This window comes from Hypanus sabinus, unplaced genomic scaffold (assembly GCF_030144855.1).
Source record: "Hypanus sabinus isolate sHypSab1 unplaced genomic scaffold, sHypSab1.hap1 scaffold_1320, whole genome shotgun sequence".
Taxonomy (NCBI): domain Eukaryota; kingdom Metazoa; phylum Chordata; class Chondrichthyes; order Myliobatiformes; family Dasyatidae; genus Hypanus; species Hypanus sabinus.
In genome coordinates this window covers 27,274-48,188 of record NW_026779390.1, presented here as the reverse complement: position 1 = coordinate 48,188, position 20,915 = coordinate 27,274, and the positions used below count along the sequence as shown (strand labels likewise).

Below are 20,915 nucleotides of genomic sequence, written 5' to 3'. Positions count from 1 at the left end.
AAGAAACATCCTCTCCACATCCACTCTAACTGTGTCCCATGGACCCAGAGCCCCAACTGCAGAAAACATCCTCTCCACATCCACCTTATCTATGTCCTCTGATCCTAGACTCCCCTACCATAGAAAACATCTTCTCCACATCCACTCTCTCTGAGTTCTCGGGTCCTCGAATCCCCACTATAGGAAACATCCTATCCACATCCGCTCTATTTGTGACCTCTGGTCCTAGACTCCCCCAGTATAGGAAACATCCTCTCCACATCCACTCTATCTGTGTCCTCTGGTCCTAGACTCCCCCACTGCAGGAAACATCCTTTCCCCATCCACTCTATCTGTGTCCTGTGGTCCTAGACTCCCCCACTATAGGAAACATCCTCTCCACATCCAGGCTATCTGCGTCCTCTGGTCCTAGACTCCCCTTCCATAGAAAACATCTTCTCCACATCCGCTATCTGAGTGCTCGGGTCCTAGACTCCCCTCCTATAGGAAACATCCTCTCCACATCCACTCTATCTGTGTCCTCTGGTCCTAGATTCCCCTACCATAGAAAACATCCTCTCCACATCCACTCTATCCATTGTTTAAAATGTGGTTCCATTGTTTAAAAAGGGTTCTAGAAGTAAGCCTAGCAATTATAGTCGTGTCAGTTTGACTTCAGTGGTGGGTAAATTAATGGAAAGTATTCTTAGAGATAGTATTAATAATTATCTGGATAGACAGGATCTGATTAGGAGTAGCCAGCATGGATTTGTGCGTGGAAGATCATGTTTGACAAAGCTTATTGAATTTTTTGAAGAAGTTACGAGGAATGTTGACGAGGGTAAGGCAGTGGATGTAGTCAATATAGACTTCTGCAAAGCCTTTGACAAAGTTCCACATGGAAGGTTAGTTAAGAAGGTTCAGTCGTTAGGTATTAATGCTGGAGTAATAAAATGGATTCAACAGTGACTAGATGGGAGATGCCAGAGAGTAGTGGTGGATAATTGTTTATCAGGATGGAGGCCGGTGACTCGCGAGGTGCCTCAGGGATCTGTTTTGGGCCCAATGTTGTTTGTAATATACATAAATGATCTGGATGATGGGGTGGTAAATTGGATTAGTAAGTATGCCGATGATACTAAGGTAGGATGTGTTGTGGATAATGAGGTGGATTTTCAAAGCTTGCAGGGAGATTTATGCCGGTTAGAAAAATGGGCTGAACGTTGGCAGATGGAGTTTAATGCTGAGAAGTGTGAGGTTCTACATTTTGGCAGGAATAATCCAAATAGAACATACAGAGTAAATGGTAGGGCATTGAGGAATGCAGAGGAACAGAGAGATCTAGGAATAACTGTGCATAGTTCCCTGAAGGTGGAGTCTCATGTAGATAGGGTGGTGAAGAGGGCTTTTGGAACGCTGGCCTTTATAAATCAAAGCATTGAGTACAGAAGTTGGGATGTAATGTTAAAATTGTACAAGGCATTGGTAAGGCCAAATTTGGAATATTGTGTACAGTTCTGGTCACCGAATTATAGGAAAGATATCAATAAATTAGAGAGAGTGCAGAGACGATTTACTTGGATGTTACCTGGGTTTCAGCACTTAAGTTACAGAGAAAGGTTGAACAAGTTAGGTCTCTATTCATTGGAGTGTAGAAGGTTGAGGGGGGATTTGAACGAGGTATTTAAAATTTTGAGAGGGATAGATAGAGTTGACGTGAATAGGCTGTTTCCATTGAGAGTAGGGGAGATTCAAACGAGAGGAAATGATTTGAGGGTTGGGGGGCAGAAGTTTAAGGGAAACACGAGGGGGTATTTCTTTACTCAGAGAGTGATAGCTGTGTGGAATGTGTGGAAGTAGTAGAGGCCAGTTCAGTTGTGTCATTTAAGGTAAAATTGGATAGGTATATGGACAGGAAAGGAGTGGAGGGTTATGGGCTGAGTGCGGGTAGGTGGGACTAGGTGAGATTAAGAGTTCGGCACGGACTAGAAGGCCGAGATGGCCTGTTCCCATGCTGTGATTGTTATATGGTTATATGGTTATCTGTGTTCCCTGGTCCTAGACTTTCCCAGTATAGGAAACATCCTCTCCACATCCACTCTCTCTGTGTCCTCTGGTCCTAGACTCACCCATTATAGGAAACATCCTCTCCACATCCACTCTCTCTGCGTCCTCTGGTCCTAGACTCCCCCGCTATAGGAAACACCCTCTCCACCTACTCTCTATCTGTGTCCTCTGGTCGTACACTTCCCCCACTACAGGAAACATCCTCTCCACATCTACTCTATCTGTGTCCTCTGGTCCGAGACTCCCCCACTATAGGAAACATCCTCTCCACATCCACTCTATCTGCGTCCTCTGGTCCTAGACTCCCCCACTATAGGAAACATCCTCTCCACATCCACTCTATCTGTGTCCTCTGGTCCTAGACTCCCCCACTATAGGAAACATCCTCTCCACATCAACTCTATCTGTGTCATCTGGTCCTAGACTCCCCCAATACAGGAAACATCCTCTCCACATCCACTCTATCTGTGTCCTCTGATCCTAGACTCCACCACTAGAGGAAACATCCTCTCCACATCCACTCTATCTGTGTCCTCTGGTCCTAGACTCCCCCACTATAGGAAACATCCTCTCCACATCCACTCTATCTGTGTCCTCTGGTCCTAGACTCCCCCACTACAGGAAACATTCTCTCCACATCCACTCTATCTATGTCCTCTGATCCTGGACTGTCCATATCCACGCTATCAATCCCTTTCACGGTTCGAAAGGTTTCACTGACACCACCTCTCATCCTTCTGAATTCTCTGAATACAGACCCATTGAAAGCTCTTCGTCGGACAAGCCATTCCCTGCTGGATTATCTTACGTAAAGCTTCTTTGTCACCTTCATCAGTGTCAGCACATCGTTAGTCTGTCGATGGCTCAACCCTGCTTACTGTGCTGTAAGTGAGCCGTCAGCAGTTCATCATAAAGTTTCAATATTAGCACCTTTTATGTTCGAGTCCTCGTGAAATGAAGGCTAACACTGCATTTACCTTGGTCATCATAGACTGATCCCGTAAGGTAACCTTCAGCGAATCCTGTACAGGGAATCCAAAGTCCCTTTCTACCCCTGTTTTCCTTCTGTACTTTATTTTCATTTAGAAACGAGTCAGCCTTCTATTTTACCCCCCACCCCCAATGTGCATGCTCAAACACCCCCGGAAGTACATTCCATCTGCCTTCTTTGCCCAGTCTCCCAATCTGTCTAAGTCCTTCTTTAGCCTCTCTGCTTCATGTCCCTTCATCTATCTTCAAATCGTCTGCAAATATTTGAACAAAGCCATCAATGCCACCATCCCAATCTCTGATATCTGACGTAAAGGATCCGTTCCCAACACAGACTCCCGTGAAACACCACTCGTCACCGTTTGCCACTCAGAAAAGGCTTCCTGTATTCCCACTCTTTGCCTCCTTCCCGGGATATGTGTTCCCGTCCTGGGAAATTGCCGCGCGGCCTGCGTTATTCCCCGATTTCTTGGAGCTGCGTCGGCGACGTGTGCCTTCGGGGTGAGGCTCTGGGTGGGACCCGAATCCTCGCCGAATTCGCCGACTGAAGCTTCTGGGGAGACCGAAACACCGAGATAACAGGAGCTGTGCGAGCTATCGGAGGACTTTCCCTCTCCCGGTTGTGACAGAGTCCACCGATCCGCGAGTCAAATTGAAGTAGTAAGTTCGACACTGTCTGTCGAGATGATTATATATGCCATCACTGAGAATACTTCCATTGAAGTAGTAAAATGGATTCCATTCTTCCATTATTCCGATAGTTAATCATAAACTATATACAATGAGGTCCACCTCACTGAATGTACAGGTGGACTTGATTCATAATAGACTAAAATTCAAGTGTTCATAAGACTGATGGCATCCGGAAAGAAACTGATCTTATACCTATTTGTCCCGGCATAGATATTTAGAAAGATAGAAAATAGGTTCAGGAGTCGGCCATTCGGCCTTTCGAGCCTGCACCGCCATTCAGTATGATCATGGCTGATCATGCAACTCAGAACCCTGTACCTGCATTCACTCCATACCCCCTGATCCCTTTAACCGCAAAGGCAATATCTAACGTCCTCTTAAATATCGCCAATGAACCTTCCTCAACTGCTTGGCAGAGAATTCCACAGATTCACCCCTCTCTGTGTGAAGAAGTTTTTCCTCATCTCGGTCCTAAAAGGCTTCCCCTTTATCCTTAAACTGTGACTCCTCTTTCTGGACTTCCCCAGCATCGTAAACAATCTTCTTGCATCTGGCCTGTCCGATCCCTTTAGAATTTTATACGTTTCAATAAGATCCCTCCTCACTCTTTTAAATTCCAGTGAGTATAAGCCTAGTCGATCCAGTCTTTCTTCATATGAAAGTCCTGCCATCCCAGGAATCAATCTGGTGAACCTTCTTTGGATTCCTTCTATGGCAAGAATGTCTTTCCTCAGATTAGGGGACAAAAACGTCACACAATACTCTAGGTGCCGTCTCACCAAGACCTTGTACAACTGCAGTGGAGCCTCCCTGCTCCCGTACTCAAATCCTTTTGCTATGAATGTCAACATACAGTGATCTAAAGCGCCTACTAGAAGTACGGAGTTGGAACAGCTGATGTCCAGGGTGTGATGGGTCTACAATAATGCTGCTTGCTGGCTTCCTGTCTCTTGATGCATCTCAGTCTTGGATCGAGGGCAGCTTCACACCAATGATCCTTCCCGCAGCCCTGACGGTTCTTTGGAGGCTATTCTTGTCTTGTCTGGTAGCTGATCCAAACCAGACAGTGATGGACGAAGAGAGAACAGACTGGATTATTCCTGAATAGATTTGAATCAGCAGCTCCTGAGGCAGGTTGTACTTCCTGAGTTGACGGAGGAAATACAACCTCTGCTGAGCCTTTCTGATAAGAGTGTCCACGTTGGGTGTCCACTTCCGGTCCTGGGAGATTGTGACACCCAGAAATCTGACGGTCTACACAGCAGACACAATACTGTTGTGTATAGTGAGTGGGGGGAGTATTGGGGGGCTCCTCCTGCAGTCCACTGTCATCTCCACAGTCCTGAGCGTATTTAGCTCCAGGTTGTTCTGACCATACCGGAGGGCCAGCCGTTCTGCCTGCCGTCTGTATGCAGACTCATCACCGTCTCGGATAAGGCCAATGACAGTTGTGTCGGCTGCAAACTTCAGGAGTTTAACAGATGGATCCTGTGTGGTGCAGTCATCAGTGTAAAGGGAGAAGAGTAGTGGGGAGAGCACACACCCCTGGGGGGTACCGGTACTGATTGTCCGTGTGCAAGAGATGATGCTCCCCAGCCTCACTTGCTGCACCCTGTCAGACAGGAAGGTTGTGATCCACTGACATATGGCGGGGGAGACGTTAATCTGGGTAAGTTTGGAGTGGAGCATTTCTGGAACGATGGTGTTAAACGCCAAGCTGAAGTCAACAAACAGGACCCCGACAGAAGTTCCTGGGTTTCTGGATTATATTCAGCAGAGAGCAGCATGGCGAGTGGTTGAATGCCAACAGGGAGAAATGACATTTTGAATACTTTGGGTTGTTGTTCGACAAGGGGAAACTCGCATCATATCACACAGTATTTAGTGAGCGAATAGTGGTACCTTGCTGATACGAAGGCCCGGGACGGGTCCGATAAAATCATTGGAATTATTGTCACGTGACCGCTTCAGCTGCTACTCCAGGCTGCCGGACAAGAGAAAATCGAGGCGAGTGAAGGTTGACAGTCACTCACTGCTATCTTTCAGATCCCAGCGAAGCATGTCTTTAGAAACGGAACCGCCTATAATGTGGGCAATGAGATTATTGAGATCATATCGCACAGCAACGTTGAGAGTGCAAAGGTTGGTGGAAGCATGAGGGGGCCTATCATGGGATGTAGGAGTCCGGGTCGCGGTGAGAGAACTAAGCCCCTACGATAAGAATATGAGCCACACCCTTCAGTGATGTCTCGGAGTGAAGATGTGACACTCGAGAGACGTCTGAAGGAGACACGGGTAATGGTTGTAAAGAAAAGGTAGAAGTTTTGAACAGTGACTTCTTCCACGATGATTGTACTTCTCATGTGTGAATTCCCGGCGAACCGTCCTCTTCTATTAACCAGGGACGTCATCTGAGGAAACAATACACAATTCATGTTGCCTATCTTAACAACCGCAGGGGAATAAAGTTGATGAGACCTAATGCGGGTGATATTTCCTTATTCGGCGTCAGCCATCGTGTCAATGAGAATTTGCAGACAATTTATCTGTTTCGCAAGGCCACAGGCCCACGAAAATTATTCCTCGGAATAGCATTGACTTGCTGCGCGTCGCCGCCTGACACCAGTCCTACAGCGTCACGTGTCTTTCGTCTGTTAATCACTGGGTAATCCTTAATCCTTAAGAAAGATAAAAATCCTACTGAATGCTCATCATCTAGGCCTATTTCGTTATTAAATGTGGACGCACATATTCTTTCTAAGATAATGCCTAACCATTTGGGAGTGCTAGGCAGAAATTATTTCTATGGCTCAAACAGGTTTCATTAAAGGCCGTTACTCTTTGTCCAATGTTCCGAGATTGATTAACATTATATATTCATCATTATCTAAGAAACCCCAACGAGTTCTTTCTATTGATGCAGAAAAGGCATTTGATAGAGTTGAGTGGACATATCTGTTTAAGCTATTAGAAAAATTTGTTCTGTTGATAATTTAAAGAGATGGATTCGAATGATCTCTAAGAATCCTACTGCTACTGCTATTACGGATAATCTCAGGTCGTCTTCTTTGCACTTTCACGAGGTACCAGACAGGGATGTCTATTAAGCCCTTTATTATTTAATCTTGTAGTGGAGCCTTTGGCCATAATACTTCGTGAAGCTAAAATATTCATGGTATCTCTATAAATGGGGCAATACATAAGATTTCTCTTTACGCAGATGATCTTTCGGTTTATATTTAGAACCCTGAAGAATCTATTCCTAATCATCTGCACATAATAAATGATTCTGGGCAATTTTCAGGATATAAACTTGACTTTAAAAAAAGTGAATTGTTTACAGTAAATGCTTCCGTTTACATATATAACGATATTCAATTTAGAATTGTTAATTCCTTCAAATATTATGTATTATAATTACTAAAAAATCTAAAGATCTTTATAATGTTAATGTCGTTCCACTAATAGACCTTATGAAACAATTATTTTCTGGATGGAAACCACTTGCACTTTCTTTGATAGGTCGTATCCATGCCGTGAAAGGGATGATTTTACCCAGATATTTATAATTTTTTCAAAATGTACCTGTCATTTTTAATTAAAAAATAGATCAAAATGACTTTATTACCTTAATTTGCAATAATAAAAGATCAAGAATTAATAAGTTTATTTACAAAAATCTGAAAAAAATGGTGGAATTGCACTTCCTAATTTAAGACTGTATTAGTGGGCTGTTAATACTCGACAATTATATTTTTGCACGACAAGAGCCAAAAACCAGCGTGGATTGATTTGGAATTAAAATACATCAAACAATTTCATTTAACCTCACTATTCGGAACTCCATTACTTTTAGATCTCTCTAAAATTCCGAACTTAATCTCTACCCTGTTATTAAACAGACCTTAGGAATTTGGTTTCAGTTTCGCAATTTTTACAAAAAAAAAATAAACAATTTAAGTTGTCTAGCTCTCTATGTCGATTTTTAAAATTTAATCCTTCAATGATCCCATTTTTCTATTATGCAGAAATAAGTGGTCTGTTTTTTGTAGATTTATTTTGGGATGGTCGATTGATGACTTTTGAAGAGTTAATTCCTAAATATTCTCTCGCTCATACATACTTCTTGCAATATTTTCAGTTTAGACATTTTTTTACAATAATACTTATCTAAGCTTCCATATTTGCACGAATCTGATTTGCTCGTTACTATTTTGAATATGAATCCTTTAGCAAGAGGTTATGTTGGTACAATTTTTACTACAAAAGATAACCTCTCTGAAGATTAAACAAGATTGAGAAAGAGAACTTAATATGACTTTTGTTAACATAGGTTGGTTGCAAGTTCTGAAAATGGTCAATTCTTCTTTTATCTGTGCCAATCACTGTTTAATTCAATTTAGAATTGTTCACCGTCATTATTTAACAAAGGAGAGACTATCTAAAATATTTCCTAACATAGTCAATGACTGCGATAGGTGTAAAACTGAATTAGCCACTTTGTCTCATATGTTCAGGGCGAAAAAAGCTCGAAAAAATTTTTACAACCTAATACATTTACTGTTGTATCTGGAATAGTTCCGCATCATATTCAGGATATTTCATCTTCAGACCAACATGCAATTGCATTTGTTACATTGTTGGCAAGAAAGGCTATTTTATTAAAACGGAAAGACACCTCTGTCCCTACATTAATTCACTGGTTTTCTTAAGTGATGTCATGTCTTTGCTTGGAAAAAATCAGAAGTGGAACTTTTTATCTTCGATTTGATTTTGAGAGAGGTTGGGGCTCTTTTGCCAAATATTATCATTTAATTTGAATTATTTTATATGGTTTCCATCCAATGTTATTTAAAATAAACATGAATTGGCAGTTGATGATTATTTTCTATGTATATGGACGATGGGAAGTCGTAATGCTGCAGGAGTTGTTTGCTAATGTTTTTTTTTCTTTCTCTTGCAGTTAGTGGGGTTTCTTTATATAGGTTTTTTCATTATCACATGTTATCCTTGTTTGATTTTTCTTCATATTTAATAATTATTTATATTGCTGAAGCTCTGTATCATTTTATAGCTGTCGATGATTATGTTTCAATAAACATTTTTTTCAAAATGAAAATGAATATATTTCATTACAGTAATTAATTTCCCGGTTTATTGATTTGTTTCAGCCTGTTTCTGTGCTGTAAATTACAAAACTAAACAGGTGAGCTCTACCTGCAGTCTGTTTCTGAGCAACCTGGAACCTCGTGTACACACCAAGCCCTCCCGCCCCCTGTTATTGAGCTTAATTACCCTCCCTCCTCTGACTCCATCTTGCAGTAGTCACACACCCACAGTGTCTTCTCGCTCAAAGTGCGCACCTGCTCTGCTTTTCACCCTCCAGGGGTCCCATGGTTTACCCTGGTTTTGCTGTCAAATTACATATCTACCACCCCTTGTTACCACTGTCCATCACCTCTCAACCCCTGCCGTGGTCTCCATGTTTACACATCTGACGTCACCCCCGTCTTCCAATCAGCCGCGCTTAACTGGACACCTGTGTCACGTGCCGGCTCCTTTCGCACCCTTCGTTCTCGACTCTTTATATAAATATCTCCCTCTTTATCATTCAGAAGATGACAGGCGATGCCAGTGGAGAATTCATTGATACATCTTCTAACACCATTTCGACTCTCTGCCCACAGCAACTGCCCATCAAAGCCTCGCAGCTGGATCACTTATGCCACACTAGATCTTGCACCAGCCGACTTTGTAAACTATCCCACTGCCCTGGTGGTGTTCAGTATCGCTACAGGGTCTCGACACGACCCGAAACATGAATTGGTCGTTGATGATTCATTTTTTATGCATATGGACGATGGTAAGTCGTATTGCTCCGGGAGTTGATTCCTAATGTTTTTTTTATAACCATATCACCATATAACAATCACAGCACGGAAACAGGTCATCTCGGCCCTCCTAGTCCGTGCCGAACTCTTAATCTCACCTAGTCCCACCGACCCGCACTCAGCCCATAACCCTCCACTCCTTTCCTGTCCAGATACCTATCCAATTTTACCTTAAATGACACAACTGAACTGGCCTCTACTACTTCTACAGGAAGCTCATTCCACACAGCTATCACTCTCTGAGTAAAGAAATACCCCCTCGTGTTTCCCTTAAACTTCTGCCCCCTAACTCTCAAATCATGTCCTCTCGTTTGAATCTCCCCTACTCTCAATGGAAACAGCCTATTCACGTCAACTCTATCTATCCCTCTCAAAATTTTAAATACCTCCTTCTAATCCCCCCTCAACCTTCTACGCTCCAATGAATAGCGACCTAACTTGTTCAAACTTTCTCTGTAACTTAAGTGCTGAAACATCCTTGCAGGTAACATCCTAGTAAATCGTCTCTGCACTCTCTCTAATTTATTGATATCTTTCCTATAATTCTGTGACCAGAACTGTACACAATATTCCAAATTTGGCCTTACCAATGCCTTGTACAATTTTAACATTAAATCCCAACTTTTGTACTCAGTGCTCTGATTTAAATAGGCCAGCGTTCCAAAAGCCTTCGTCACCACCCTATCTACATGAGACTCCACCTTCAGGGAACTATGCACTGTTATTCCTAGATCTCTCTGTTCCACTGCATTCCTCAATGCCCTACCATTTACCCTGTATGCTCCATTTGGATTATTCCTGCCAAAATGTAGTCCAAATGTGGTTCTTTTTTCTTTCTCTTGTAATTAGTCGGGTTCTCTTTTTTCCTTCTTTTCTTTATACGTTTTTCTTTCATTTTCATACATTATCCTTTTTTGATAAGTTTTTTCTTCAGGTTTATTAATTGTTGAAGCTCTGAATCATTTTATAGCTGTCGAAGATTATGTATCAATAAAAATATTTTGGAAATGAAAATTAATTTATTTCATTACAGCAATTCATTTCCTGGTTTATTGATTTGTTTCAGCCTGTTTCTTTGCTGTAAATCACAAAACAAAACAGGTGAGCTCTACCTGCAGTCTGTTTCTGAGCCACCTGGAACCTCCTGTACACCAAACACCGCGCCTTGTTACTGAGCTTAAGTACCCTCCCTCCTCTGTCTCCATCTTGCATTACTCCCAGACACCCACAGTGTCTTCTCGCTCAAATTGCGCATCTGCTCTCCTTTTCACCCTCTAGGGGTCCCATGTTTTACCCTGGTTTACTGTCAAATTACATATCCCCCTCCCCTTGTTGCCACTGTCCATCACCTCTCACCCACTGCCCTGGTCTCCATGTTTACACATCTGACGTACTTCCATCTTCCAATCAGCCGTGCTTAACTGGACACCTCTGTCACGTGTCAGCTCCCATCGCACCCTCCACGCTCGTTGATACATTTTCTAACACCATTTCGTCTCTCTGCCCATAGCAACTGCCCATCAAAGCCTCGCAGCTGGATCACTTATGCCACACTAGATCTTGCACCAGCCGACTTTGCAAACTATCCCACTGCCCTGGTGGTGTTCAGTATCGCTGCAGGATCTCGAGACGACCCGTGACGGCTCATTGCCCTCGTCAGATATTACATGACCGCTGATTTCTCAACATTTATTGTGTCCACTATTTTCGCACTCTCTCTCCTGTCCTTTCCAGTAATACATTTTGTGCGTGACCTGCTGTAGTCTTAAGTTCTCAGGTGCATGTTCTGTTTCCTCAGTAAAAGACCTCTGCAAATTCCCCAACCAAAGGTCAAACTTACCTCACTTCATTTCTCCTTTTCTCCTGCTTCCGCTTTCATGAAATAGCGAAGTCTCCTTCACCACCCTCTGTAGTAACTTTGGTAAAACATAAGGACTTGGAGAAGAGGAGAACCAAAGGTTCAACACACTCCATTGCCAGACCTTGTGAAACCTCCTGTTGCAGAGGCTCAGATCCAAGAGTCGAGCTTATAAACATATGTCAGTATCATTTAGACTCTGCTTTCTCACGGCACCTGTTCCCCCACAAAGTTCCGCCTTCCCCACAAGTACAAAACAATATGCGTCAACCTCCTCAGCTATTTGCCTTCGTCCTCAATTTACCTCTGTGCGCTCTTTTGCAAAGAACCGAATTTTAACCCTTGACAATGTTTTCTAAACATTCACAATTGCAAAGCTGGCTTTTGTTGAAGGCAGCACAGATTATATAGATTGGGATCATTTAGAACTTCAGCTGCAGGGAGAATTTGTTTTTTCAGTGTCATGTCTCTCAAACTGGAAGAAAGAAACTCTCTGAATAAACAGGTTCTGGTTCACGCCTCCAATTCCCATCACGGGTGTCTAAAATATCGCAGTTACGTCATTATTTATCACCAAGGCAGTCGTGCCCGTATATTCCTGACGCCCACCGACTGTGAGTCTGAGGTTGCAGTCAGATCGGCCGAGATCTCCTGCAGTCGGGGAGCTGGCCCTACATGGCGATTAGCCGACCTGAGTTCATGTTTGAAATGTCAATGGGTTAGTTTCAACAATTCGACCGATATTTTTATGGATTAAAATGAGTGACTAAGTAAATTGAAACTCGTAATAAACGTGTTTTTGCGATCAGTTTACAAAGGAGTATTTGTGAGGTGCAGTGAGGATTTACACATTTCTGGCCCAGAAAAGTGACGTCACCATCGTGAACCACGTGGGATCTTGCGCGGTTTTGGTTGGACAAGAGCACAGATGCACAGCCTCTGATTGCACTGCAGACAGGGTTCACGTCCCTCAACATAGGGAGCCAATCAGAAAGCAGGAATCATTTCTTTACACTGGCTGTTACTAATCTGTTTACTTTATTTCTTTTAATTCCCGGCCAAGAGATAGAGGCCTTGAAATTCCGAACATATTTAGGAGAGATAATATGAAAAAAATTCTGGACACTGAGGGGACGAGTGAGAACGTTTCTGGCCAATCAGCTACGAGATTCTTCAGTGATGATTTAGTCAGAGTGTTGGGGGCGGAGGTGGCGGTGAAAATGGTTATCTGAGGTCTCTGTTTACTATGATCTGGTAATGAACCTGCTGCCCCAGCGACCCGCTACCAGCTACGCTATGGTGGAGCACCTCAGCGGCAATAGGCTTTAAAAGGCTTTCTAATACAAAACAGACAATCCAGGACATAGTCAGTTGATCAGACAGCATCCATGGGGGCGCAAAGGACTATCAACTCGACCTGGGAGCCATTTTACCTGAGCGCCTATAACAGATCCGTGCACCATCCGCTTACACTGCATGAGAATAACAGCGTTAAAGAGACACGAGTTCAACAACAAAGGATGCACCTTCTGCAACCCCACCAGACATTCGTATGTTTATTCAATCACTGACCGAGTGTTGCATTTTGTCAATATCCCTGACACCTCAAACACGTCATCCTGGTATTAATGTTTTACTCACCGTCATGGTCTGGGCCAGAAATGTGTAAATCTCTGTGAATTTGTCACCACAAAGTGTTATTATTCTTTCCGAGACTCCTTGTTTACGTTACTGTTATGATCCAGCAACAATTAATATTTAATTGTGACAGGTTTTTTTTATAACAAATAAAACATTTATTAAACACTGCTAAAAAAAACCCAAAAGTAAACAAACGACTAACTTAAACGGAAGTTGGCTGCTGTGAGGCAGCTTGAACAATTCTTAAAGCGATAATGCAGAAACAGTTCTTAAAGCGATAATGTGACACTGGAGAGACAAAAGACGGAGACATGGATAACGGTTGTAGATCAAAAGTGAGAGACGTTTTGAACGGTGGCTTCTTCCACGAGGGTTGTCCGTCTCATGTGTGAATTCCCGGCCAACCGTCCTCTTCTATTCACCAGTGACGTCATCTGAGGAAATAAATAAACAATTCATGTTGGCTCTCTTAGCAACCGGAAGGAAATAAAGTTGGTGAGTCAAAATACGGGCGATATTTCATTATTTGGCATCAGACATCGTGTTAATGAGAATTTGCAGACAATATATCTGTTTCGCAAGGCCACAGGCCCATGACAATTATTCCTCTGAAGAGCAATGACTTGCTGCCCGCCGCCGCCTGACCCCAGTCCCACAGTGTTACATGTCTCTCATCTGTTATTCACTGGGTAACTTGGATTCACTCACAGCCGGGGCTCTGCTCAACTCATCGGCTTGACAATAATGAATGTGTTCCCTTTGCAAGTTATACTTGGCATCGACAGCCTCATGTTCTGCTCACTTACCTCTTCAGATCACTGTAAACAGATCGATCGCCCAGAACCAGTCCCTGTTAAACGTGAGTAAATCATTGTGATTAGCGAAAGTTAATAACAAACGCAGTCTGTGAGAGAGGAGAATTGGAAGAACACCGAAAAGGACTTCCTCACATGTAACAAATCGGCTCGGAAAGACCGTGGGACAGAGGGATCAGGGTTAAGAGAGATCTTATTAGATATCGGAGGAATCGGGAGAGATCGAGAAGACCATATGACACAGGAGAATAATTTGGCCATTCGGCCCCCGCAGGATGCTTCACCATTCCATCGTAGCTGATCCGTTACACCTCTCAACCCCAATCACTTGCCTCTATATGTAATGTTTGACACCGTGTTGACGTGGATAGGTTTTCTCCATTGAGAGTAGGGGATTCAACAGTGGCTGGATGGGAGATGCCAGACAGCAGTGGTGGATAACTGTTTGTCAGTTTGGAGGCCGGTGACGAGTGGTGTGCCTCAGGGATCTCTACTGGGTCCAATGTTTGATATGTACAGTAACGATCTGGATGATGGGGTGACAAATTCGATTAGTAAATGTGCAGATGATACTAAGATAGGTGGCGTCGTGGATAATGAAATAGGTTTTCAAAGCTTGCAGAGAGATTTAGGCCAGTTAGAAGAATGGGCTGAAAGATGACAGATGAAGTTTAATGCTGATAAGTGAGAGGTGCTTCATTCTGGTAGGAATAATCCAAATAGGACATACATGGTAAATGGTAGGGCACTGAGGAATGCAATAGAACAGAGTGATGCTGCATAGTTCCCTGATGGTGGAATCTCATGCGGGTAGGGTGGTGAAGAAAGCTTTTGTTATGCTGGCCTTTATAAATCAGAGCATTGAGAATAGGAGTTGGGATGTAATGTTAAAATTGTACAAGGCATTGGTGAGGCCGAATTTGGAGTATTGCGTACAGTTCTGGTCACCGAATTATAGGAAATATATCAATAAATTAGAGAGAGTGCAGAACCGATTTACTGGGATGTTACCTGGGTTTCAGCACTTAAGTTACAGAGAAAGGTTGAACAAGTTAGGTCTCTATTCATTGGAGTGTAGAAGGTTGAAGGGGGATTTGAACGAGGTATTTAAAATTTTGAGAGGGATAGATAGAGTTGACGTGAACAGACTGTTTCAATTGAGAGTAGGGGAGATTCAAACTAGAGGACATGATTTGGGAGTTAGGGGGCAGAATTTTAAGGGAAACACGAGGGGGTATTTCTTTACTCAGAGAGTGATAGCTGTGTGGAATGAGCTTCCTGTAGAAGTAGTAGAGGCCAGTTCAGTTGTGTCATTTAAGGTAAAATTGGATAGGTATATGGACAGGAAAGGACTGGAGGGTTATGGGCTGAGTGCGGGTACGTGGGACTAGGTGAGAGTAAGAGTTCGGCACGGACTAGGAGGGCCGAGGTGGCCTGTTTCCGTGCTGTGATTGTTATATGGTTATATGGTTATAAGTTAGGTCTTTATTCTTTGGAGCGTAGAAGGTTCAGGGGGACTTTATAGAGGTATTTAAATTATGTGGGGTATTGATGGAGGTTGACATGGATAGGCTTTCCCATTCAGAGTAGGGTAGATTCAAGCAAAAGGACATGAGTTGAGAGGTAGTGGGCAAAAGTTAAAGGATAACACGAGAAGGAATTTCTCTACTCAGAGTGCTATCTGTGTGGAACGAGCTTCCAGTAGAAGTGGTAGAAGCAGTTTCGGTATTGTCATTTAAAGTAAAATTGGATAGGTATATGGACAGGAAAGGAATGGAGGTTTATGGGCTGAGTGCGGGTCAGTGGGACTAGGTGAGAGTAATCGTTCGGCACGGACTAGAAAGGCCGAGATGGTCTGTTTCCGTGCTATAATCGTTATATAGTTATATGGTTATATAAGTATTTATTGAGGACCTCCCTCACTTCCACAGCCTCCAGGCATATCTTCCCAAATCGGTCCAACCTTCACTGCTGACATCCTATTGTTCCTCACATAATTGAAGAATGCCTTGGGGTTTTCCTTTACCCTACTCGCCAAGGCCTTCTCATGCCCCCATCTTGCTCTTCTCAGCTCCTTCTTAAACTCCTTTCTTGCTACCCTATATTCCTCAATAGACCCATCTGATCCTTGCTTCCTCAACCTCATGTATGCTGCCTTCTTCCACCTGACTGGATTTTCCACTTCACTTGTCACCCATGTTTTCTTCACCCTACCATTCTTTGTCTTTTTCACCGGTACAAATTAATCCCTAACATCCTGCAAGAGATCCCTAAACATTGACCACATGTCCATAGTACATTTCCTTGCAAAAACATCATCCCAATTCACACCCGCAAGTTCTAGACTTATACCCTCATTATTTGCCCTTCCCCAATTAAAAATTTTCCTGTCCTCTCTAAATCTATCCTTTTCCATGATAATGTTAAAGGCCAGGGAGCGGTGATTACTGTTCCCCAGATGCTCACCCATCGAGAGATCTGTGACCTGAGTCAGTTTCGGTATCGTCATTTAAAGTAAAAATTGGATAGGTATATGGACAGGAAAGGAATGGAGGTTTATGGGCTGAATGCGTGTCAGTGGAACTTGGTGAGAGTGAGCGTTCGGCACGGACTAGAAGGGCCAAGATGGCGTATTTCCGTACTGTAATTGTTATATGATTTGTATCATCTCCTTATTATAGTGACTGCAATCATCTCGGTGTCCTGACACTGACGTACTGACGGTGTGCTCCAAAGTGCAGACAAACACATAATACTTCATGAGTTCATTCACCATTTCTGTCCCCCATTGCTGCTACTACAATATCATTCCTGCTGTAGAATATTGTTCTCAATTATGGTTACCTCATTATAGGAAGGATGCGGAAGCTATGGAGAGGGTGCAGAGGAGATTTACAAGGATGTGGCCTAGTTTGGAGAACAGGTCATATGAAGTACGGTTAGCAGAGCTGGGACTTTTCTCTTTGGAGCGTAGAAGAATGACAGGGGAATTGATAGAGGACTACAAGATTATAAGAGGGATAGATGGGGTTGATAGTCTTTTACACAGAGGTTTGTGAGTGCCTGGAATGACTTGGCAGGTATGGTTGTGGAGGTTAAAACATTAGGGGTATTTAAAATCCTCTTGGACAGGCACACGAATGAAAGAAAAATAAAGGGTTTTGGGGTAGTGTGGGTTTAATACTTTTTTTAAAAGATTAAATGGGTCGGCACAACATGGAGGATTGAAGGGACTGTACTTTGCTGTAGTGTTCTGTGGTTCCGTGGTTCTATGCCTCACTGCAGGTTCTGTTTCTTACTGTGTGAAGTAGAAACTATTACTTTAAAAACGAATTGACGCAAGTAATTTTCTGACCGTGTAAGTGGAGTTTCCATCTTCTGCATTGTTACTTGTGTCCTGGAAAGAAAACATTACGTGTTATTATTGTTGGAAAGAGAGAAAAAAGCTATTTTATCGTGACGTTTAACCAATTGAGCGACAATTGTATTTTCACTCTCGCATATAAACACTGAGGGTGTCAATTTTCACATCCACTGCTGCCTGGAGCAATATTGCACCGTTGGCCGTGCGAGGGACTTTGTGTTTATGATTCAGCGTGAGTCTTGTGGCCTCAGGCTGTTTACCGTAGGCTGTTATTTCTGTTAAACGGTCACAGAGATCTCTGTTGTTCAGAGACAGAAACGTACAAACTTGACCCTGGCTTCACCCTGTGTGTGATTGTGGAGTCTCCGCCGTTACTCACATTGATCGGACATTATAAAATACACCTTTATGAAATACGTTACAGCAGGGATACAATACGATTTTGCAGCATTAACAGAATTTATTAATCCGTTTACGTTTTGTGGCGAGACCCTTCCACTGGGCTGGGAAGGGGTTAGGAAGAGGATTGAAAAAAATGCTGGGGAGGGGAACGCGGACTGGCTGGGAGCTGAAAGGTGAGGCCTGATGAATGGGAACGGGAAAGGCTGCAGAAAAAGTGATCAGATTGCTGATGCGAGTGTGCCACAGGAGAATGGGAAGAAGGAGGGGCGCCAGGGAGAGTTGGTGGGCAGGTGAAGTCAAGAGATAAGAGGCCAGAGTGGACAGAGAAGAAGAGGGAATTGAACGGAAATACCAGTGGGATAAGGTCGTCAGGTCTGGGTCTACTTTGCGGAATTTAATGTCTTGTTTCTCAATTAACTGAAAAGGAGATCCGGGATGGATCATCCAGGATCTTATTAAATGCCGAAAGGCCCGATGGAAACCTCCGATCTTATATCCCCTTTGCGAAACAATGACTAAGATCAGCTCCAGCCTACCTGTTCATTCCTTGGGAAGTTTTCGTAGTTTGGTGATGCGTTCACGGTCTCTGTGTCCAAGGGGCCTGTGGGAACAAAACGGATTTGTCACAACTGTGCAGAGCGTCGGGAGCCCTTGTTGAACACAGCAGACGTCAACCCGGCCCAGAACAAAATGCCATTAACAGCATGAACTTCCTTCCCACCCATCGCCGGACCAGGAAGTGAGGGCCGATATTGATCAATATGAAGAGAAATTAAATTGGATGAACTACCATTCCATCTCTCCGCTGATATTGTAATATTGAGCAGAATTTTCTAACTTAACTAAATGGAAAACACAACGGCAGAAGTCGCATAATTCGTGACCATTCGCTCGGATGAAAACCTCCATCTTCCCTGCACTATGAGCTCCTAAAGTTAAATCAGATGTTTAAATTTCCACGGGCTCAGCAATGGAACAGTTAAAAACGGAGTTCACTCACTTGTTCTTCCGGAATTGATGCTCGTATCGAGTTTGGATTGCGGTGGATCTTTGATCCTGAACAGACAGAAACAAAGATCAATACATGAATCCGGCGAGATGTCACTTTCCTGCACTGGTACACCGAACGAGAACGGCTCCTGTAATTCCATTTGATCCTCTCTAGAATTCGCTTTCACTGCACTGGTTATCAGATGCCCGATTCCAGTCACCGTAATGGGTAAAGTGGAGAAAATTGCCCGGGCCTTTTTGACACACTCAGCTTTCCACACAAACATTGCTGCACGCAAACCTCTTTCAGAGAGACGTTCAAATGTCAGACAAACAACTCCGGCGTGAATGCGGAATGCTGGTTCGGTCCGCAGATGCCCCTGAATCCGAGCAGAAGCCGTTTCCGCCGAAATTCTCAAACACTAATTAAAGGTAGAAATGAGATTCGGAGAGAAATGCGTTTACCCTCCCGTTTTCCTCGCGATCAACCATCCGCTGACTCCGCCGATCAGGCCCACGCCAATGAAGCCAAGTACAATGCCCACCATCGCGCCAGAGGTGAGGGTACAACTTTCATCTGTTTTTGCTCCTAACACAGAAAACAAACATCAATCTTACATTGCGAAAACACATCTTATTTTTTTCAGAAATGGTGACTGATCCACGCTCTGAATCGTTCCGGACGCTGTCTCGACATTGAACATTGGTTTGGTCCAATATTCTGACATCATGTCGATGCCATTCGTCTGTAATCGATAAAGACAACATAGAGTTCAACTCACCGCGCAAGGAGATCTGGGAATCACCTGCTTCCGGAGAGGGGTGAACAGGAAAGGTAAAATGAATGAACGCCAATTCAGCTACTGGAAATGGTCATTCAATTTGTCACTAAGATAAAAAAAAAACCCAGTCGCGGCTCTTCCACATTTTCTGACTGTATGACGCCCACGCAGAATGCCTGCCATCCATTACTACTGTGTTCCTTCTGTAACCGATCAACCCACGCAGCCAAGCTTCTCTCGGCCCCGTGAATCCTGACTTTCCGAATGATCTCATCGTTGGGAACCTGGTCCAACACCTCACTGAAATCCTGATACATCACTGCTCTACAGTTCATCTCCCCCGATGTTGCCCTGTCGGTTTCGAGCTGTGCTTGTGTTTCTACCCACGGTGTTCTCAAACCAGGAATATAATTCATCCGTTCTCACGGAAGTTCTGAATTTAAATTAGTGGGTGGCTTGTGAATGGCGAAGTCATTTTTATTCACTACTTTTGGTTCAATGCTCGTGGTGTCGTTCAGGGTCTTCTTTTAAATCGATTATTACTTTAATCTGATCAGCCATTTACAAGTAAGAGACAATGTATGGAGTGTGGAGAGAGTGAGAGGGAAATGGTTTGGATCTTTGATCATCGGGTTTACACGGAGAAATGAGAGACTCATTCAGTCACCTTGTGCGGTAACATGGACAGTGAGGTTACTGCTCCTCTTGGTTACGTCGTTAGTAACCCGACATGTATAACACCCCACGTTAACCGAGCTCATTGACACAAGGGTGAGTTCCTGCCCTGTCTGCAGGAGATTGTTCCCGTTGTACCATGCATATATACCCCAGGGGACTGACAGAGCAAAGCAAGTTAATGTCAGGTTTGACACAATATTGGACACAACTGGACGCTCCGGTACAATTCTGACCTTCTCTGGTCCATCTGTAAAATAAAAATAAATATATTGATTAGAGTAATTTCCTGGTTGATCCGGGATATTCTTACATTCTCTGTTCCATCTCTACAAAGAGAACACATGTTAATAAATGTACTATCCGATACAAAAGAATGCGGTTGACCAACTGTGGACTTACAGTAAACTTGCACGTAGGTCTCTCCAGCGCCACTGCTGATGGAGTTGCTGGCGATACACTTGTACGTCCCTGCGTCATTTCTGTTCACACCGATTATAGTCAGTTTCGCCCTGTCGGGAAATGTAAATATTCTGCCGTTTTCCTGGATGGGTTGGTTATCCTTGAACCATGTCCGTGTCTGAACAGCGCCCGACGCGTCACAACTCAGTGCGATGGTATCGAGGTTTACCAGGGGAGTGGAATTATTGGTCACCACATTAACCCCGGTCACTGCCACTGGATCTAAAATTGAATTTCAAATGGAGTTACAATTGTTTTCAGCGACATCATGTTCATAACAATTGGTTCGCCAACTCAAGATGCCTT

The 20,915-nt window shown here is 43.5% G+C and overlaps 1 protein-coding gene across 3 annotated transcripts; it reads right to left on the bottom strand.

Annotated features, from left to right (window-relative positions):
• Positions 1 to 13,290: 13,290 nt before the first annotated feature.
• LOC132386820 (uncharacterized) lies at positions 13,291 to 20,675 on the bottom strand. 3 transcript variants are annotated; one of them, XM_059959154.1, is made up of 7 exons: positions 20,550 to 20,675; positions 19,156 to 19,279; positions 18,701 to 18,756; positions 18,237 to 18,301; positions 17,290 to 17,331; positions 13,926 to 13,969; positions 13,291 to 13,553 (listed from the first exon to the last, which is right to left on the bottom strand). In XM_059959154.1, exons 2-7 carry the CDS (start codon positions 19,236 to 19,238, stop codon positions 13,550 to 13,552), a joined length of 294 nt encoding a protein of 97 aa, XP_059815137.1. In that variant the 5' UTR covers positions 19,239 to 19,279; positions 20,550 to 20,675; the 3' UTR covers positions 13,291 to 13,549. The 3 variants fall into 3 exon arrangements, with proteins under 3 accessions (XP_059815137.1, XP_059815136.1, XP_059815135.1); XM_059959153.1 differs by lacking the exon at positions 20,550 to 20,675 and having other exon boundaries at positions 19,156 to 19,953; XM_059959152.1 differs by lacking the exon at positions 20,550 to 20,675 and having other exon boundaries at positions 18,701 to 19,953.
• Positions 20,676 to 20,915: the final 240 nt, after the last annotated feature.

Excerpts from the sequence above, each read along its gene's own strand:
- LOC132386820 (XM_059959152.1), bottom strand. The coding sequence starts at position 18,977 with ATGTTTGTGTGGAAAGCTGAGTGTGTCAAAAAGGCCCGGGCAATTTTC. Across the intron at positions 18,302-18,700 it reads CATCAATTCCGGAAGAACAA|GCCCCTTGGACACAGAGACC; the intron begins GTGAGTGAACTC and ends TTGTTCCCACAG. Across the intron at positions 17,332-18,236 it reads ACTTCCCAAGGAATGAACAG|GACACAAGTAACAATGCAGA; the intron begins GTAGGCTGGAGC and ends TTTTCTTTCCAG.